The sequence below is a fragment of the Artemia franciscana genome, chromosome 5 (assembly GCF_032884065.1).
Source record: "Artemia franciscana chromosome 5, ASM3288406v1, whole genome shotgun sequence".
NCBI lineage: Eukaryota > Metazoa > Arthropoda > Branchiopoda > Anostraca > Artemiidae > Artemia > Artemia franciscana.
The window spans coordinates 33,901,257-33,917,311 of NC_088867.1; the positions used below are offsets into that span (position 1 = coordinate 33,901,257).

Genomic DNA, 16,055 nt, shown 5'->3' on the forward strand with positions numbered 1-16,055 from the left:
TTCAAATAAAGAAACTTCAGGAATAATAACTTTTGTACTATAAGAGAAAATATACCTCTCTTTTTTCATTTCTTTCTCTTTTCAGCTCTTCTTCTTTGATTGTAGACAATTTTTCTGCTTTCAATATTTCCTTTTCTAGCGACTTAATTACGTTTCTAGCACCTTCTTCCTGCTTTTTCAAATCACCGATAATTGAATTGAGAACTTCAATCTCCTTCTGCAGAGCTGAATTAACTAAAATAATATGAAAATTGAAATTTTAAGCAAGTATAGTATAATGTCTGTTCTAGCGAAATACTTTGGAAAGTGAATAACATGACAGATTAAATCATACTAGCTCGTATGGCCTCAACGTTTGAGCTGTAAAGTGTCCAAATTTACATTGAGTTCAAACTTAAACCTCGTAGTTATAGAATACCAGACTTTATAGTTCAAACTGGCGGCACTCAAGAAAGTGCAAAAGGAATAAGGTATTTTGTTTCAGCCAGACTACAGTAAACAGGGGCGCCACGAAGGGAAGTAGTAATTGTGCCTTTCATCCTATTGAATGAGGACGACTAAACTATAACTAATGTATGTATATTTAAAAAAAAAGCTTAAAAGAATACAGAAAAAAACTTGAAAATTTTCAAAAATTGAAAAATATGCCGTTGGTTTTTTCAATGATAAAATTTAAAAAAAAATACATTTAAAGCGCTTACAGTTCCTGGCCTCAAAATAAACATTTTTGAGGTTAAGCTCCAGATGGAAGAAACATAAAAATCCAGCTCATTGTCAAAAAACTGGATCTTGACAGCTTGAGCAAAAGGTCAAAAATAAATATCAGGTAAATATTTTTGGTGGTATACAGCTAATAGTTTTTTTCCCTAAAACAAAATCTTTCAAGGGTCTTTATTGGGGGCCAACGCCTGATCCTCGACTCAGTTTGGCGAGTCTGTCAAATAAAACTGGCAGGTAAAATATCTCCCTTTTCCTGTATACCGGCACCAGATGTGGTAATTCCCGTGCACCAAGATGTAAGCACGGATGAACAACATAATGAATTAACCCATTAGCACCCAACGTTCCCATTTGGGAACGTCTCTTTTAATATTTTGTTGCTCAGAATGTACCAGCTTCGTCAAGTTTTAAGTTTTCCAAAGAAACCTAAGTCTAATCAGCAACATGCTCTAATTTCATGCTCTTAAATTAGAATCAGTTGAGCTTTCAGGATTTTTTGGTATATGGCTAAAGTTATTTATTTTTTTTTAACCAATAGTTTCAATGAAATACCACCAAAGATGATTGTTTGAAATTTTTTGCTTTGGTGTTTTCAAAGTTTATACTGACCTAATTTGGAATTTATGAAGGGCTTATATGAAACTATCCACAGATTAAGGACAGAGTATTACATAACTAAAAGTATTCCAAATTGGGAACATTGAGCGTCTAAGTACCAAGAAATACCTTATGAATTTGCAACTGATGGCTAACTCTATACTAGACAATCTAACTGATGACAAGAAAGAGATTGTTATGGTTGTAATTTTTCTTGACATGGGGATAGTCAGTGAATAGAAGGAGAAGAGAGGATGAGAACAACACAGAGTCTTTCGATTATCTCTCAAGTGAGGTTGCAGGGAAGATAGAATTTGATATTACCCGTAATTCTGAAACTTCCTGTCGTCTCCTGTCACTACTACTGTAACAGCGGCCTTCCTGTCGCTTCTACTTTTTCAATACAGATGATTTGGAAGTTTTCTACTAAGCTGTAGTAGGGAAACAACTGCAGCAGTATTGCAAGGACCTGCATCTAAAAATCTGAACCTTGTAAAAAAATAAAGGGGTATCCCAAACTGAAAACAGATAGTACAGTCTTAAGATCTTCCGTAAGAATCATTCTCTAGGCTGAAACACAAGGTCATTTACATGAATTTTTTTTTTAATTTGAGGTTTCCAGTCAATTCAACGACGAAACTATTCGTGCTACGACCATGTGGAAAACAGCATAATATACTTCTCTAATGGTAACATCAGCTGTGCATTGAGCTTTGACGTTTTTCATGTTTTTTTGGGATTGGGGCTACTATCAGGATGTCATCACCACACGTGTGGTGATGACATCCTGACACTACGTGTCAGGTGATGTCAGGACACTACGTAGTGTTGTGATGTGACATCACAACACTACGTGTTTTTAGAACTAGCTCTTACAACCTTCCCCACTTAAATACTAAGTAAAAAAAAATTTAAAGGGTAAAAGGGAAAAACAATAATTTACTAAGAATCATTGTAATTAAGTTTCTTCTTATGCTACCGCTATATGAAATCCTTGCAATTTTCGGTGTTGACTGTCTATCTATAGTTTTTTAATTTTATTGATATTAGTCCTACCAGAGAGTCCTATTACGGAGATAAAAAGTGGAAAAATATTGAATATCCATGTCCAATATGTTGATACATGTTGCTTTTTGCCTTCTTGCAAGGAAAGTCGTATTTTATCCACTTGATAAAGGCCAACAATTGAACTAGGGCTATTCTGAAACTAAATAGAGAGTAAATTTTTAATCCTGTCTTCTCAGTCACTAATTATTTCTGCTAGGCAAAGATTTCCCTTTAGACCTGTGATTGTAATACTTGAAGGCGCAATCTGCTTTGTAATGTGTCCACCATATGGTTTATTAACCCCTAATGTATTTGTGAGTAATGAACACTCTTTTGTACTTGAACGAGCTTAACTTTGTTTTATATAGGCAACCTTATTTTCATTTTCTTCCATACATTCTAAGAGAATTCTGATTCCCTCTTTAAAGGGGGATATTACAATATATACTGCCTTCCCAATTGGTTCAATCAAGATTGTATTCGCTTTTACTATTTTGGTTGTGCATAACTTGTTTACTATGGCACTATTTTATACGAAGTTTGCTAGGCTATATACGGTCATTTGTGTACTTCTTAAGAGAAACTGGAGTTGCATAATATTGTTATACTGTATCCTTTACATTCTTTATCTCATGTTCAGTTTGCTAGGAAATATCTAATTTGATCCTTAATGAATTAGAAGAATTCAATTCATTCTCTATTTGAAAAAAATACGAGGTATTGAATAATGGTAATGGTATACTTATTATTTCAAACATTCTGAATTTTTAATCCTGTCTTCTCAGTCACTAATTATTTCTGCTAGGCAAAGATTTCCCTTTAGACCTGTGATTGCAATACTTGAAGGCGCAATCTGCTTTGTAATGTGTCCACCATATGGTTTATTAACCCCTAATGTATTTGTGAGTAATGAACACTCTTTTGTACTTGAACGAGCTTAACTTTGTTTTATATAGGCAACCTTATTTTCATTTTCTTCCATACATTCTAAGAGAATTCTGATTCCCTCTTTAAAGGGGGATATTACAATATATACTGCCTTCCCAATTGGTTCAATCAAGATTTTATTCGCTTTTACTATTTTGGTTGTGCATAACTTGTTTACTATGGCACTATTTTATACGAAGTTTGCTAGGCTATATACGGTCATTTGTGTACTTCTTAAGAGAAACTGGAGTTGCATAATATTGTTATACTGTATCCTTTACATTCTTTATCTCATGTTCAGTTTGCTAGGAAATATCTAATTTGATCCTTAATGAATTAGAAGAATTCAATTCATTCTCTATTTGAAGAAAATACGAGGTATTGAATAATGGTAATGGTATACTTATTATTTCAAACATTCTGAATTCATCTTGTTTTTTACAGACAAAAAAATTGCAAATTACTACTAGTTTAAGTTGTTGTGTGGCTACCTTACAAGGAATTCCTATGTATAATTGCAATAATCTGTATCGTCTATGGTTGACTGATATTCTAAATCCTTTGAACAGTGCCCTCTCAATCTAGAAAATTGTCTTAAGAATGGCATCAGGACTGGTAAATAGAAATAAGAAACTCCTATTTTCCAGCTGAAGAATGGAACAAATTATCTTTTCAATTTTCCTTTCTAGTATTTTAATTTGCACTAGTCTCTTTGTTATTTCTTTATCTACCTGCAGTCGTCAGAGCTTTGTTTGATTATTCTCTTTGAATACATATTCAATAATCCTACTTGAATTTTTATCCAAGATTTCTATGGTCTTGTTTCTTTCCATTATCAATTCTTGGTCTAGCTCATTCACTAAGAAAATATTCATAAAAGATTTTATTATTTTTAAGATTCCTTCACTTTCAATCAATTCTTCGTGTAATATTTTACACGTCTCGACTACATATTCCATCAAACCCTTGATATTCCCTTCCTGCTACTTGTTCATCCCTTCCTGCTACTTGTTCCACCAAATTTACCTTTTCAACACTTGAAACGATCGAATTTTACTCATCCAAGTTTAATCAGATACATTTTAAATTAACATACCATAGTGCCAGGTGAACACCATTAATGGGATTTATTTTGCCGATATCCTTGAAGGCTATTTGGTTATGTATTTCTGCCCTATGAAGAGTTATGCCTCTTGTAAGCAAGGGCGACAGGCCAAGTAGGGTTAATACCTTTCTCTGAAACGGTTTTGAATTCTGTCAGTTAAATCTAGATGTTAAATCAAATGTTTAGTATTTTTTTATCAAACGATGGAGATTTTATCCGACATACACAAGCCACTATTAGTTTAGAAAAAATTAAAAACCTTAGTATTCGGACCCTTCCCGGTGTCTTTGAACTCTGCCTTAACGATTTTAGATATATGGACATTGTTCTAGGACTTATTCCACTTATCTGATTTTACCGTAGTATAAAGATGCTCCTACATTTTCACACCAACTTAACGTATGTGTTAATTTAAAAGGTACCTGATCAAACTTGGATGAGTTAAATTCGATCGTTTCAAGTGTTGAAAAGATAAATTTGGTGAAACAAGTAGCAGGAAGGGATTTGGAAAAAGGAAAGGGGAACTTCAAAGATCTTAAGGTGATCAAGGGTTTGATGAAATATGTAGTCAAGACGTGTAAAATATTACACGAGGAATTGATCGAAAGTGAAGGAATCTTAAAAATAATAAAATCTTTTATGAATGATGGTTCATAAAGACACGAAAGAAGCTTTATGCCCCTTCTACGGCAAGGCATAGGGTGGGTAACAGGTCAAGCCACTGAGAGGAAAGTAGAAACAATTTTTCAGGAGATGGATTATTTATAAAAAAAAAAAAAAATAATGAAGAATGAATTTATATGACTGAGGAGTCTACTTTATTAGTGAATGAGCTAGACCAAGAACTGATAATGGAAAGAAACAAGACCATAGAAATCTTGGAAAAAATTTAAGTAGGATTATTGAATATGTATTCAAACAGAATAATCAAACAAAGTTCTGACGACTGCAGGAAGATAAAGAAATAACAAAGAGATTAGTGCAAATTAAAATACTAGAAAGGAAAATTGAAACGATAATTTTTTCCATTCTTCAGCTGGAAAATAGGAGTTTCTTATTTGTATTTACCAGTCCTGATGCCATTCTTAAGACAATTTTCTAGATTTAGAGGGCACTGTTCAAAGGATTTAGAATATCAGTCAACTATAGACGATACAGATTATTGGAATAATGCATAGAAATTCCTTGTAAGGTGGCCACACAACAACTTAAAATAGTAGTAATTTGCAATTTTTTTGTCTGTAAAAAACAAGATGAATTCAGAATGTTTGAAATAATAAGTATACCGTTACCATTATTCAATACCTCGTATTTTTTTCAAATAGAGAATGAATTAAATTCTTCTAACTCATTAAGGATCAAATTGGATATTTCCTAGCAAACTGAACATGAGATAAAGAATGTAACGTATGCAGTATAACACTATTATGCAACTCCAATTTCTCTTAAGAAGTACACAAATGACCGTATGTAGCCTAGCAAACTTCGTACAAAATAGTGCCATAGTAAACAAGTTACGCGCAACCAAAATAGTAAAAGCGAATACAATCTTGATTGAACCAATTGGGAAGGCAGTATATATTGTAATATCCCCCTTTAAAGAGGGAATCAGAATTATCTTAGAATGTATGGAAGAAAATGAAAATAAGGATGCCTATATAAAACAAAGTTAGCTCGTTCAAATACAAAAGAGTGTTCACTACTCACAGATACCTTAGGGGTTAATAAGTCATATGGTGGACACATTACAAAGGAGATTGCGCCTTCAAGTATTACAATCACAGGTCTAAAGGGAAATCTTTGCCTAGCAGAAATAAGTAAAGACTGGGAAGACAGGATTAAAAATTTACTCTCTATTTACTTTCAGAGTAGCCCTTGTTCAATTGTTGGCCTTTATCAAGTGGATAAAATACGACTTTCCTTGCAAGAAGGCAAAAAGCAACATGTATAAACATATTGGACATGGATATTCAATATTTTTCCACTTTTTATATCCGTAATAGGACTCTCTGGTAGGACTAATATCAATAAAATTAAAAAACTATATATAGACAGTCAACACAAAAATTGCAGGGATTTCATATAAAGGTAGCACAAGAAGAAACTTAATTAAAATGATTCTTAGTAAGTTCTTGTTTTTCCCTTTTACCCTTAAAATTTTTTATTTTACTTAGTATTTAAGTGGGGAAGGTTGTAAGAGCTAGTTCTAAAAACACGTAGTGTTGCACTGAGTGGGACCAGTACGTTCTTTCACTGTTAAGGTGATGACATCCTGATAGTAGCCCCAATCCCAAAAAAAACATCAAAACCGTCAAAGCTCAATGCACAGCTGATGTTACCATTAGAAAATGTTACCATATTGGACATGGATATTCAATATTTTTCCACTTTTTATATCCATAATAGAACTCTCTGGTAGGACTAATATCAATAAAAGTAAAAAACTATAGATAGACAGTCAACACCAAAAATTGCAGGGATTTCATATAGTGGTAGCACAAGAAGAAACTTAATTACAATGATTCTTAGTAAATTCTTGTTTTTCCCTTTTACCCTTAAAAAAAAAAAAATTACTTAGTATTTAAGTGGGGAAGTTTGTAAGAACGCCTTACTATTATGATTAATACATTTACACATTTTCAGTAGCTCAATTTTGTAAAAAATTGAAATCCTCTTTGGTCCAATAAATCAGAAATAAACCTGGTATTTTACATAGCTTAACTTGAAAATTGGTTTGCCTTTCATATCCAATTTAGCCCAATTTTACTGGACAAAAAAGACCATGTTGCAAGGTATTGCAACATTACGTGTTTTTATAACTAGCCCTGAAATATATATATAAAAATGCTAATTTAATTACAATGCAGGGAATGGCTAGAATTTCAAGAAGGGATGGGACAAAAAGTCAGTAAATCAATAGCCAAAACGAACATAATATACGGATCTGAGATAAATAGGAGTTGTGATGTCTTGAGGTTAAGTAAAGAAGGAGAGAAACTTTTTGGTAAGTAAGTATTCTTCAGCTATCTGTGGCATCCATCTTTTTTTAAAATATAAAGTGAAAATAATATTATAGAACCTTTTGGTCACCAATTCGTCTAACCGATATATCTTATTTTTGCGTTTTGAGCTGAGTTGTCAGTTAAAGCCCTTTTAATTCCCTTTTGGGCTTTGGCCCTACCTTAGTTAGAGCCGTATTTTCCCCTTTGAGAACAAGCACCTTTGGTTTATTAGAGCATTAAATCTCTCTGATAATTTAAAGTCGCCTTTCAATTCACTCTGACTTGTTTTTTATGGCATTAAGTATTAACCAAGTGACATATAGCAATCACCAATTCTGTCGGTCTATCTGTCGGTCCCGGTTTTGCTACTTTAGGCACTTCCAGGTAAGCTAGGACGATGAAATTTGGCAGGCGTATCAGGGACATAACCAGCTTAAATTAGAAATAGTCGTTTTCCCAATTTGACCATCTGGGGGGGGGGGAGTAGGGTGCCGGTTAATTCGTAAAACATAGAAAAAATGAAGTATTTTTAACTTATGAGCGGGTTATGGGATCTTAATGAAATTTGATGTTTGGAATGATATTGTGTCTCAGAGCTCTTATTTTAAATCCTGACCGGATCTGATGACATTGTGGGGAGTTGGAGGAGGGAAACCTAAAATCTTGGAAAACACTTAGAGTGGAGGGATCGGGATGAAACTTGGTGGTAAAAATAAGCACAAGTCCCAGATACATGATTGACGTAATCGGAACGGATCCGCTCTCTTTCGGGTAGTTGGGGGGGGGGGTAATTCTGAAAAATTAGGAAAAATGAGGTATTTTTAACTTACGAACGGGTGATCAGATCTCAATGAAATTTGATGTTTAGAAGTATATCGTGTCTTAGAGCTCTTATTTTAAAACTTGACCGGATCTGGTGACGTTGGGGGGGGGGGGAAGTTGGGAGGGGGAAACATAAAACTTGGAAAACACTTAGAGTGGAGGGATCGGGATGAAACTTGGTGGGAAAAATAAACACAAGTCCCAGATACATGATTGACACAAACGGAACGGATCCACTCTCTTTGGGGTAGTTGGGGGGGGGGCTATTTCTGAAAAATTAGAAAAAATGAGGTATTTTTAACTTACAAACGAGTGATCGGATCTCAATGAAATTTGATATCTAGAAGGATATCGTGGCTCAGAGCTCATATTTTAAACCCGACCCGATCTGGTGACATTGGGGGGGGGAGGGGGAAACCTAAAACTTGGAAAACACTTAGAGTGGAGGGATCGGGATGAAACTTGGTGGGAAAAATAAGCACAAGTCCTGGATACATGATTGACATAAACGGAACGGATCCGCTCTCTTTGGGGTAGTTGGGGGAGGGGTTAATTCTGAAAAATTAGAAAAAATGAGGTATTTTGAACTTACGCACGGGTGATTGGATCTCAATGAAATTTGATATTTAGAAGGATATCGTGTCTCAAAGCAATTGTTTTAAATCCTGACCGGATCTGGTGACATTGGGGGAAGTTTGGGGTGGGGGAACCTAAAATCATGGAAAACGCTTAGATTGGAGGGATCGGGATGAAACTTGGTGGAGAAAATAATCAAAAGTCTTACATACGTGATTTACATAATTGGAACGGATTCGCTCTATTGGGGGGGGGGGGGTAATTCTGAAAAATAAGAAAAAATGACGTATTTTTAACTTATGAAGGAGTGATCGGATCTTCATGAAACTTCATATTTAGAAGGACCTCGTAACTCAGATCTCTTATTTTAAATCTCAACCAGATCAAGCGTAATTGGGGGGGGGCAGTTGGGGTGACCGGAAATCTTAGAAAATACTGAAAGCGGTGAGATCAGGATGAAACTGGAAGGGAAGAATAGAAACCTGTCTAAGATACGTGACTGACATAACCGGACCGGATCTGCTCTCTTTGGTGGAACTGGGGGGGGGGGGGGTAATTTTGAAAATTGAGGTATTTGTAACTTACGAAAGGGTGACCAGATCTTAATGAAATTTGATATTTAGGAGGATCTTGTGTTTTAAAGTTCTAATTTTAAATTCCGACCAGATCCTGTGACATTGGGGGGAGTTGGACGGGGAAACCAGAATTTTTGGAAAACGTGAACATTGGGGTATTTTTATCTTACGAATAGATGATCGGATCTTAATGAAATTTGATTTCTAGAAGGAATTCATGTCTCAGAGCTCTTATTTCAAATCCCGACCAGATCTTTTGACATTGGGGGGAGTTGGAGGGGGAAATCTTGGAAAAACACTTGGAGTGGAGGAATCGGGATGAAGCTTGGTGGATAGAATAAACAAATGTCCTTGATACGTGATTGACTGAATCGTACTGGATTCGCTCTCTTTGGGGGAGTTGGGGGGAGGGGTTCAGTGATTTGGCGAGTTTGGTGCTTCTGGGCGTGCTAGGACGATGAAAATTGGTAGGCGTGTCAGGGAGCTGCACAATTTGACTTGATAAAGTCGTTTTCCCAGATTCAACCATCTGGGGGGCTAAAGGGTGAGGAAAAATTAGAAAAAATTAGGTATTTATAACTTACGAGTGGGTGATCGGATCTTAATGAATTTTGATATTTAGAAGGACATCGTGACTCAGAGCTCTTATTTTAAATCCTGACCGGCATTAAGCCTCTTATTTTCCTTTTTAAATCAATCTATTGATTCATAGAATTTTGTTAGAGCTCATACCATATGATCTCATGGCTCTTAGCTCTTTTCACCTCGTCACAAGTACCATATGAGCTCTTAGCTCTTGTTGATTAATGTGTTTTATTAAACTCCATTCTGATCATAAAAATAAGCTGCGATTACCCTTTAAAAAGTTCAAGGGGTTTCGTAGATTTAAGTTTGATTTGGTTGGGGGTTTTATAATTTTCTCTTAGCCCCCTTTATTAGTTTTGGCCGAGTCCATCAAATCTATTGAATTAGTGTAAATAACTCAGTCTAGAAATTTATCAGTCTAAAGATTTGTACCTTTTTAAGGACCCCACTGGGATCTTTCATAAAACTTAAATTACGATTAATTGCAGAACAGCGAGAATTAACTTTGAAAAGCCAGTTGCCGAAGTGCCGAGTAACTCACAAAGGAACAGAGGGTCTGCAGAACTTTCCCCCCTCCCTCAACTTAGCGTCTCTTGAAACTTATACAGGGTGACCTAAAAAGATTCGTACCCATATTTTATTCGATAAAAAATCTATTTTTTAACAAACATTCTTTCTGATGCAAGACATGAAAGGTGAACCTTTGGATGATCGTTTGCAGCTATAGTTACCCCCAAAATGTCTTGGACCAATCGGCAGGAGATGTTCTCCCTGGAGATCTATTTTGCAACAAAATCATACCAGAGAGTATAAATTCAGTTTCGAAAACTTCCATTGTCACAACTTTCCACCAAAATCACGATTGTTATTTGGGTTGCGAAATTCAGTAAGCATGGGACGGTAGTGGACTTATTTCTAAAGCCACAGGAGGAACTTATTCAGGCAGGAAAGAGATTGCAAGGAAAGAAGAAAACATTGCTGTAGTGTGGGACTACACTGTCCATTTTAACGTGAGAACACGCCTAAGTGACTCCTTTGTCATTCCGAGTTCTTGGCTGCGTCTATGCACTGATTTCCTAGGGTTGCATCCTACTGAGTCCCTCACTGCAGCAATATTTTCCTCTTTTTCCAGCCTGAATAAGTTCCCCCTGTGGCTTTAGAACATAAGTCCACAACTATTTTGGAAAAATTCGTCCAAAATAGGTCGCAAAATAAGTTGCGACAATTGAAAAGTTTTCGAAACTGAATTTGTACACTCTGGTATGATTTTGTCACAAAATAGGTCTCCAGGGAGAATATCTTCTGCTGATTTGTCCAAGACATGTTTGGGGCAGCTATAGCTGTAAACGATCATCCAAAGGTTCACCTTTTATGTCCTGCAACAGAAAGGATATTTGTTAAAAAAATGGATTTTTTATCCAATAAAATATGGGTACGAATCTTTTTGGGTCACCCTGTATTTCAGTGTTTTTAATATATCTCACACATATAATTGATATTTCCCAGATACTAGTTTTGTTTACCTCCTAGATTTGTTTTCTAGTGTCAATAAGATGGAGTTGAGATCCCGAGAGAGGTGTTCCCCCCCCCCAAACTCGTTCTTTTACCTACCAAATCTTTTCTCTGCTGTCATTACAAAAGCGCTACCAATCCTGATTGTTTCTTTAGGTTCTTTGAGCAACTAATTTTGCAGGTTAAAATTATTATGTTGAATAAGAGCGCTTAGTAACGCAAGCTATCCAAAGTCTAACTAAGGCAACATCCATACGTTATAAAAGGTAAAGGAACAAGCGTCTTATCTACCTCATTGTTTTTCTGGTCCTCAAAAGAGGACAATCTTGCAAATGAGCAATTCTATGATTTACAGTATTTTTAATAGTTCTTCAGGACATAGGAAAAAAAAATTGGCAACACTGTAATGAAGGCAATAAATTGGGAAATTGACGAAGGGTATTCACTTAATAATTTGGCTACACTGAGCTTTGGACAATAGCGATGGGTTTTTATTTCAGGCTGGTTGTTTGACATGGTGAAGTGAAACTCTCGTAGTGAAACTAGGTCTTGGACCTAGATTGTGTTGATGATTCAAGCGTATTAAACAAAAATGTTAGCAAAAGAAACGAGTATTTTTGTGAGTTCAGGATAAAAGAATCTGTTTGAAAAATAATATCAAGAAGACTAACTCGCTAAGACTAGGAATAAGTGAAGATGAAGAGGTTATGCTGAGTAATAAGAATATTAATTAAGTTGGCAGCTTCACTTACCTAGGTAGCATTATTAGTAAGGACCGTGGGTACAGCGAAGATTTTAAAAGTAGAATAGCAATTGTTCAGGGTGTTTTTCACATTTGAAAAAATAATGGAGGAATAGAATACAAGTATTCTAAACAAGATTGAAATATTGGAAGCTAGATTGATGATAGTGGTTAAGCATGGTTCTGAAGCATTGGCGGTTCGAAAAAACGTAAAAGGATTTTTAGGGGTCTGGCTGACTGAACGAATACCAAACAGTAAGCTTTATTGCAATGTAGTTCAATCCCCTTTTCTAGGCCAATAACGAGGGAACGGATGATATGTATAAGACACATTCTGTGCATGAAGGATGACAGATTACTACAGATTGTCCTTGTTGACCCAAGGTCAAGGGCCAAACGAAAAACACGTCATCGCCAAGTGGGGTGGATTGATATCGTAAGGAAAAATTTCAGGGATATTCAAACTTCTTAGGAGGATCGAAACTTTCTCTTTACACAAAAAGAGATGCTTTTATTGTGATGGAACATGAGCGTGCGTAGCTGTGCTGGCCTCGGGTGGCCTGGTGCTGCAGTGAGTTAGCAGTAGCAGCAGTATTATTGGCTAAAGTTGTGTCGTTTGAACAGATTAGGATAGAGGATGCACTGTACGCACATTGTGCGTAGCTGTGTTGACTGCAGATGTTAGACTGAGCATAGACTTCCGTTTTATTAAAACATTCGTCCACATAGTGCTCTCCATTCGGCTTAAATAGAAATGACTGCGCCACATGAATTAGGTGAAGATTCAGTTTATTTAAGCTTAAATGATTATCTTTCCATTGAAATGAAGTTCCATGAAACTGTTTCATTACGTTGCATCTAAAAAGTTATAGTGGATTCTTACAGTCCCTTTCCTTGTCTATGACTAATCTATGATTGCTTATCAAGTGACTTACCATATTATACTGACATATGTACTTGTTGTAATCTGTTACAGTTCTTGGGCAATAAATAGTAACTCGTCTTTTCTTCTTTTTATTTTATCTGTCTTCTGTCGTCTCCTTTTCTGTAGCCCTGCAACCTGATTCAAGTTTTTGAACAAGCTTTCATTCCAGTAATTGCAATCTTTTTAGCTGTTCTTCTTAAGGCTGCGCTTAAACCTTCACCATTCTTCTTCATGTCTTTTCCCGACCTCAAAACTACTGATACAGTACCAAAACTGTTGCTCTTAATTGAACATGCCATGCTAATTCGAAGATCAAACAGCAAATCAAGCACTTTTGTCAAGTTATAAATCAATCAAAGTTCAAGAAGGAGCCAGGTGGGAGTGTTTGGGTTAGGCTAACTAATATGCCAGCTGCGAGGAAATGACCACAAAGATTCCCAGGAAGTAAGTTTTAATAGCATGAGACCCCAAGGACTGGCCATTACAAAGTTTCTAAGCCAACTGGAATATGTTTGTTAGATACAATCTGTCTTGGTGAAGTTTTTGCATGAAATAGCATCATCTACTCATCAATAGAGCCATTTATGTGCTTCAGGAGGGAGAGGCAGACGGTTAAGAGAAGTTAACAATTGGTTAAACTTGCTGTAGGCTATTATATAATCTACTGTATTGTATCCAGGGACAAAACCCAGAGAAAAGTTTAAATCGCTTTTAAGAGGGAAAATTCTTTGACATATTTTAAGCAATCTGGGCCACACAAAGCTTAGTTTTTCGATATATAATTTTCCGCACACAAAGCTACCAAACTAAGTGTCTTCAAATGACCAGTAAGTCGTCTTCAAAGTCTGACCCTTGACTGGGCTGCCCACTTAATTCAACAATCTGTCTTGGCTTTTTTCTACAATTGTGACACAATCGTGACACAAGGCTATGTCAGTTAGGTTGGTCTAAAACAAACAACTCCCTAGCAATATAATTCGAAGCCGGTTGCCCACCCGAATACACAAGGATGGCAGGAAAGTTAAAGACTACGCTTTTACCAGCACATAAACCAGCAGATAAAAGTGACAGCTCACATAGCAGCAGCCCAGGGCGATAAAATCAGAAGCCACTAGTACTAATCCTTTTTTTAAATCAATAAAATTCTCCTATTCAGGACATTAAACGGAATTTGTTTCAAAACCTATATAACAGAGTTTATCCAAATGTACTAATTATACAATTATGCACAGTACGCATACTGAGGGATTTCAAATAAAAATGGTTAGTGTCATAAAATTAAGACTTAGTAATTACTTACATGACAAAAATTCCTGCATTTTGCGTGAATTACAAGATAGACTGAGTTTTTATTTTCAATGTAGTTTGTGAATACAAGGCAGAAAATCTGAGCTTTTATTTAGAAAAAAGCTTTCTGTAGTAATATAGCAAGGATACAATCATGAAGATTATTTTTTGAACTATAAGCACTTCATTGTCAAGCAGAGTTTAGTAGCTCATTCTTATTTTAATTTTTGTTACAGAATTAGTTGAGCTTGGTTAAATTGGCACCCCATTTCTACCACTCAATCCATATCCCTAGAACCATGATGCTTATAAGTTACGGAATTCTCTAGTTTCAAAATTTCTGCTGTACCGGCCCGTACAGGGCTCAAACATTCACCCCTAAAATATACAAGTCAAAATTTTCCTACCAGATTCTTTTTTTCCAAGTTCTGTCTCAGCTTTGATGAGTTCTTTCTGGTAGTTTTTTGCTTCTTCATTAAGTCTTCTTACCTGAATCTCGGCTATTTCAGCTCTTTCCTGCAATAAAAGGTAATGAAAATATAAGGCCTCTATTAATCAATATGTTGAATTTGTCGCTTTACTATTCGAGCTGGAAACATCTAGTTAGTACCATGAGAATAAAATGAACTATAAAAAAAATGACGGCATCACAACAAGCGTATGAGGGATAAAAGGCCTAGTGAGTAAACAAAGGCAACAGAAGCCGACGAACAGGGTTTTTGGCTAGTTTCTTCCATGTATAGAAAGCTAAGTATGGGTATCTAAGAAGCGGGAGCTAATTAATTTCCTTCAGAACAAAGTAGAAAGAAAAAGTTGGTAAAATTGTCACTAAGACGACATAATTTATTTGCAATAAATAATGGATTCACATGGGCCAAAGGCCTGACCTGCTTATCTTATGTGAGTGAAGTGAGGACAATCAAAAAGCCAGTATCACGTTCCAGGTACTATTTTACAGCGGTTTTGTATATATTTAACTCACGCTGTTGCTTGTATTCTCAAAAAACATTTTGTGATGTAGTAGTTATTTTTCTTAGAATCAATACAACCTCAAGAATAATTAGGGTCACCGAATCGCAATGAATGTAAGTCTTCACGCTTATAAAATTTTTGTCTAATGTGTTCTTTCTAATTGTTCTTTCTAATTGCCTAATGTGTTCTATTTCTAATATTAAATCCTAGTAAAGGGGTCAACCTACCCCCCTCCTAATTCTGTTACGATATTATTAGTTTATTTTAAGAAGGAATATGTTAGCCTTTTTATATTTGTTATTTAGAACTTTTGTGTTTCTTCTATAATAAGGAAATTTCACTACCAGCTAAAACACGAACAAGAATTTGACCAAGGTTTCTGAAACCACAAATTATAAATGCTGAACATTTGATTCTAATACAAAACTCAAATTAAGTTAAGTAAAACTCTGTTCTGATATAATGAACTCTTATTTTTTATATCTTTGTTGTCTTGCATATTTTATTACGAGGTCAGGATTTATCAAGGCTCCATCTATATACTTTTCTCTCTCACTTACTTCAACTCTTCATTTGAGGCTTAAATAGGGTGAAATCAGGACTTCTGGCTAAATTTGAACATTGTGATCCTTACCATAAATTACATATAACAAAATGGTGG

At 35.5% G+C, this 16,055-nt stretch overlaps 1 protein-coding gene across 2 annotated transcripts in view; it reads right to left on the minus strand.

Moving 5' to 3' along the window:
• The window catches only part of LOC136027307 (cilia- and flagella-associated protein 58-like), a 102,041-nt gene that overhangs the window by 37,461 nt on the left and 48,525 nt on the right, over positions 1 to 16,055 (minus strand). For both annotated transcript variants that reach the window (XM_065704420.1, XM_065704419.1), the window contains exons 8-9: positions 14,830 to 14,938; positions 56 to 234 (exon numbers count right to left, since the gene is read on the minus strand). In XM_065704420.1, the coding sequence (XP_065560492.1) occupies positions 56 to 234; positions 14,830 to 14,938 (288 nt within the window). The remainder of the gene's footprint in view (positions 1 to 55; positions 235 to 14,829; positions 14,939 to 16,055) is intronic.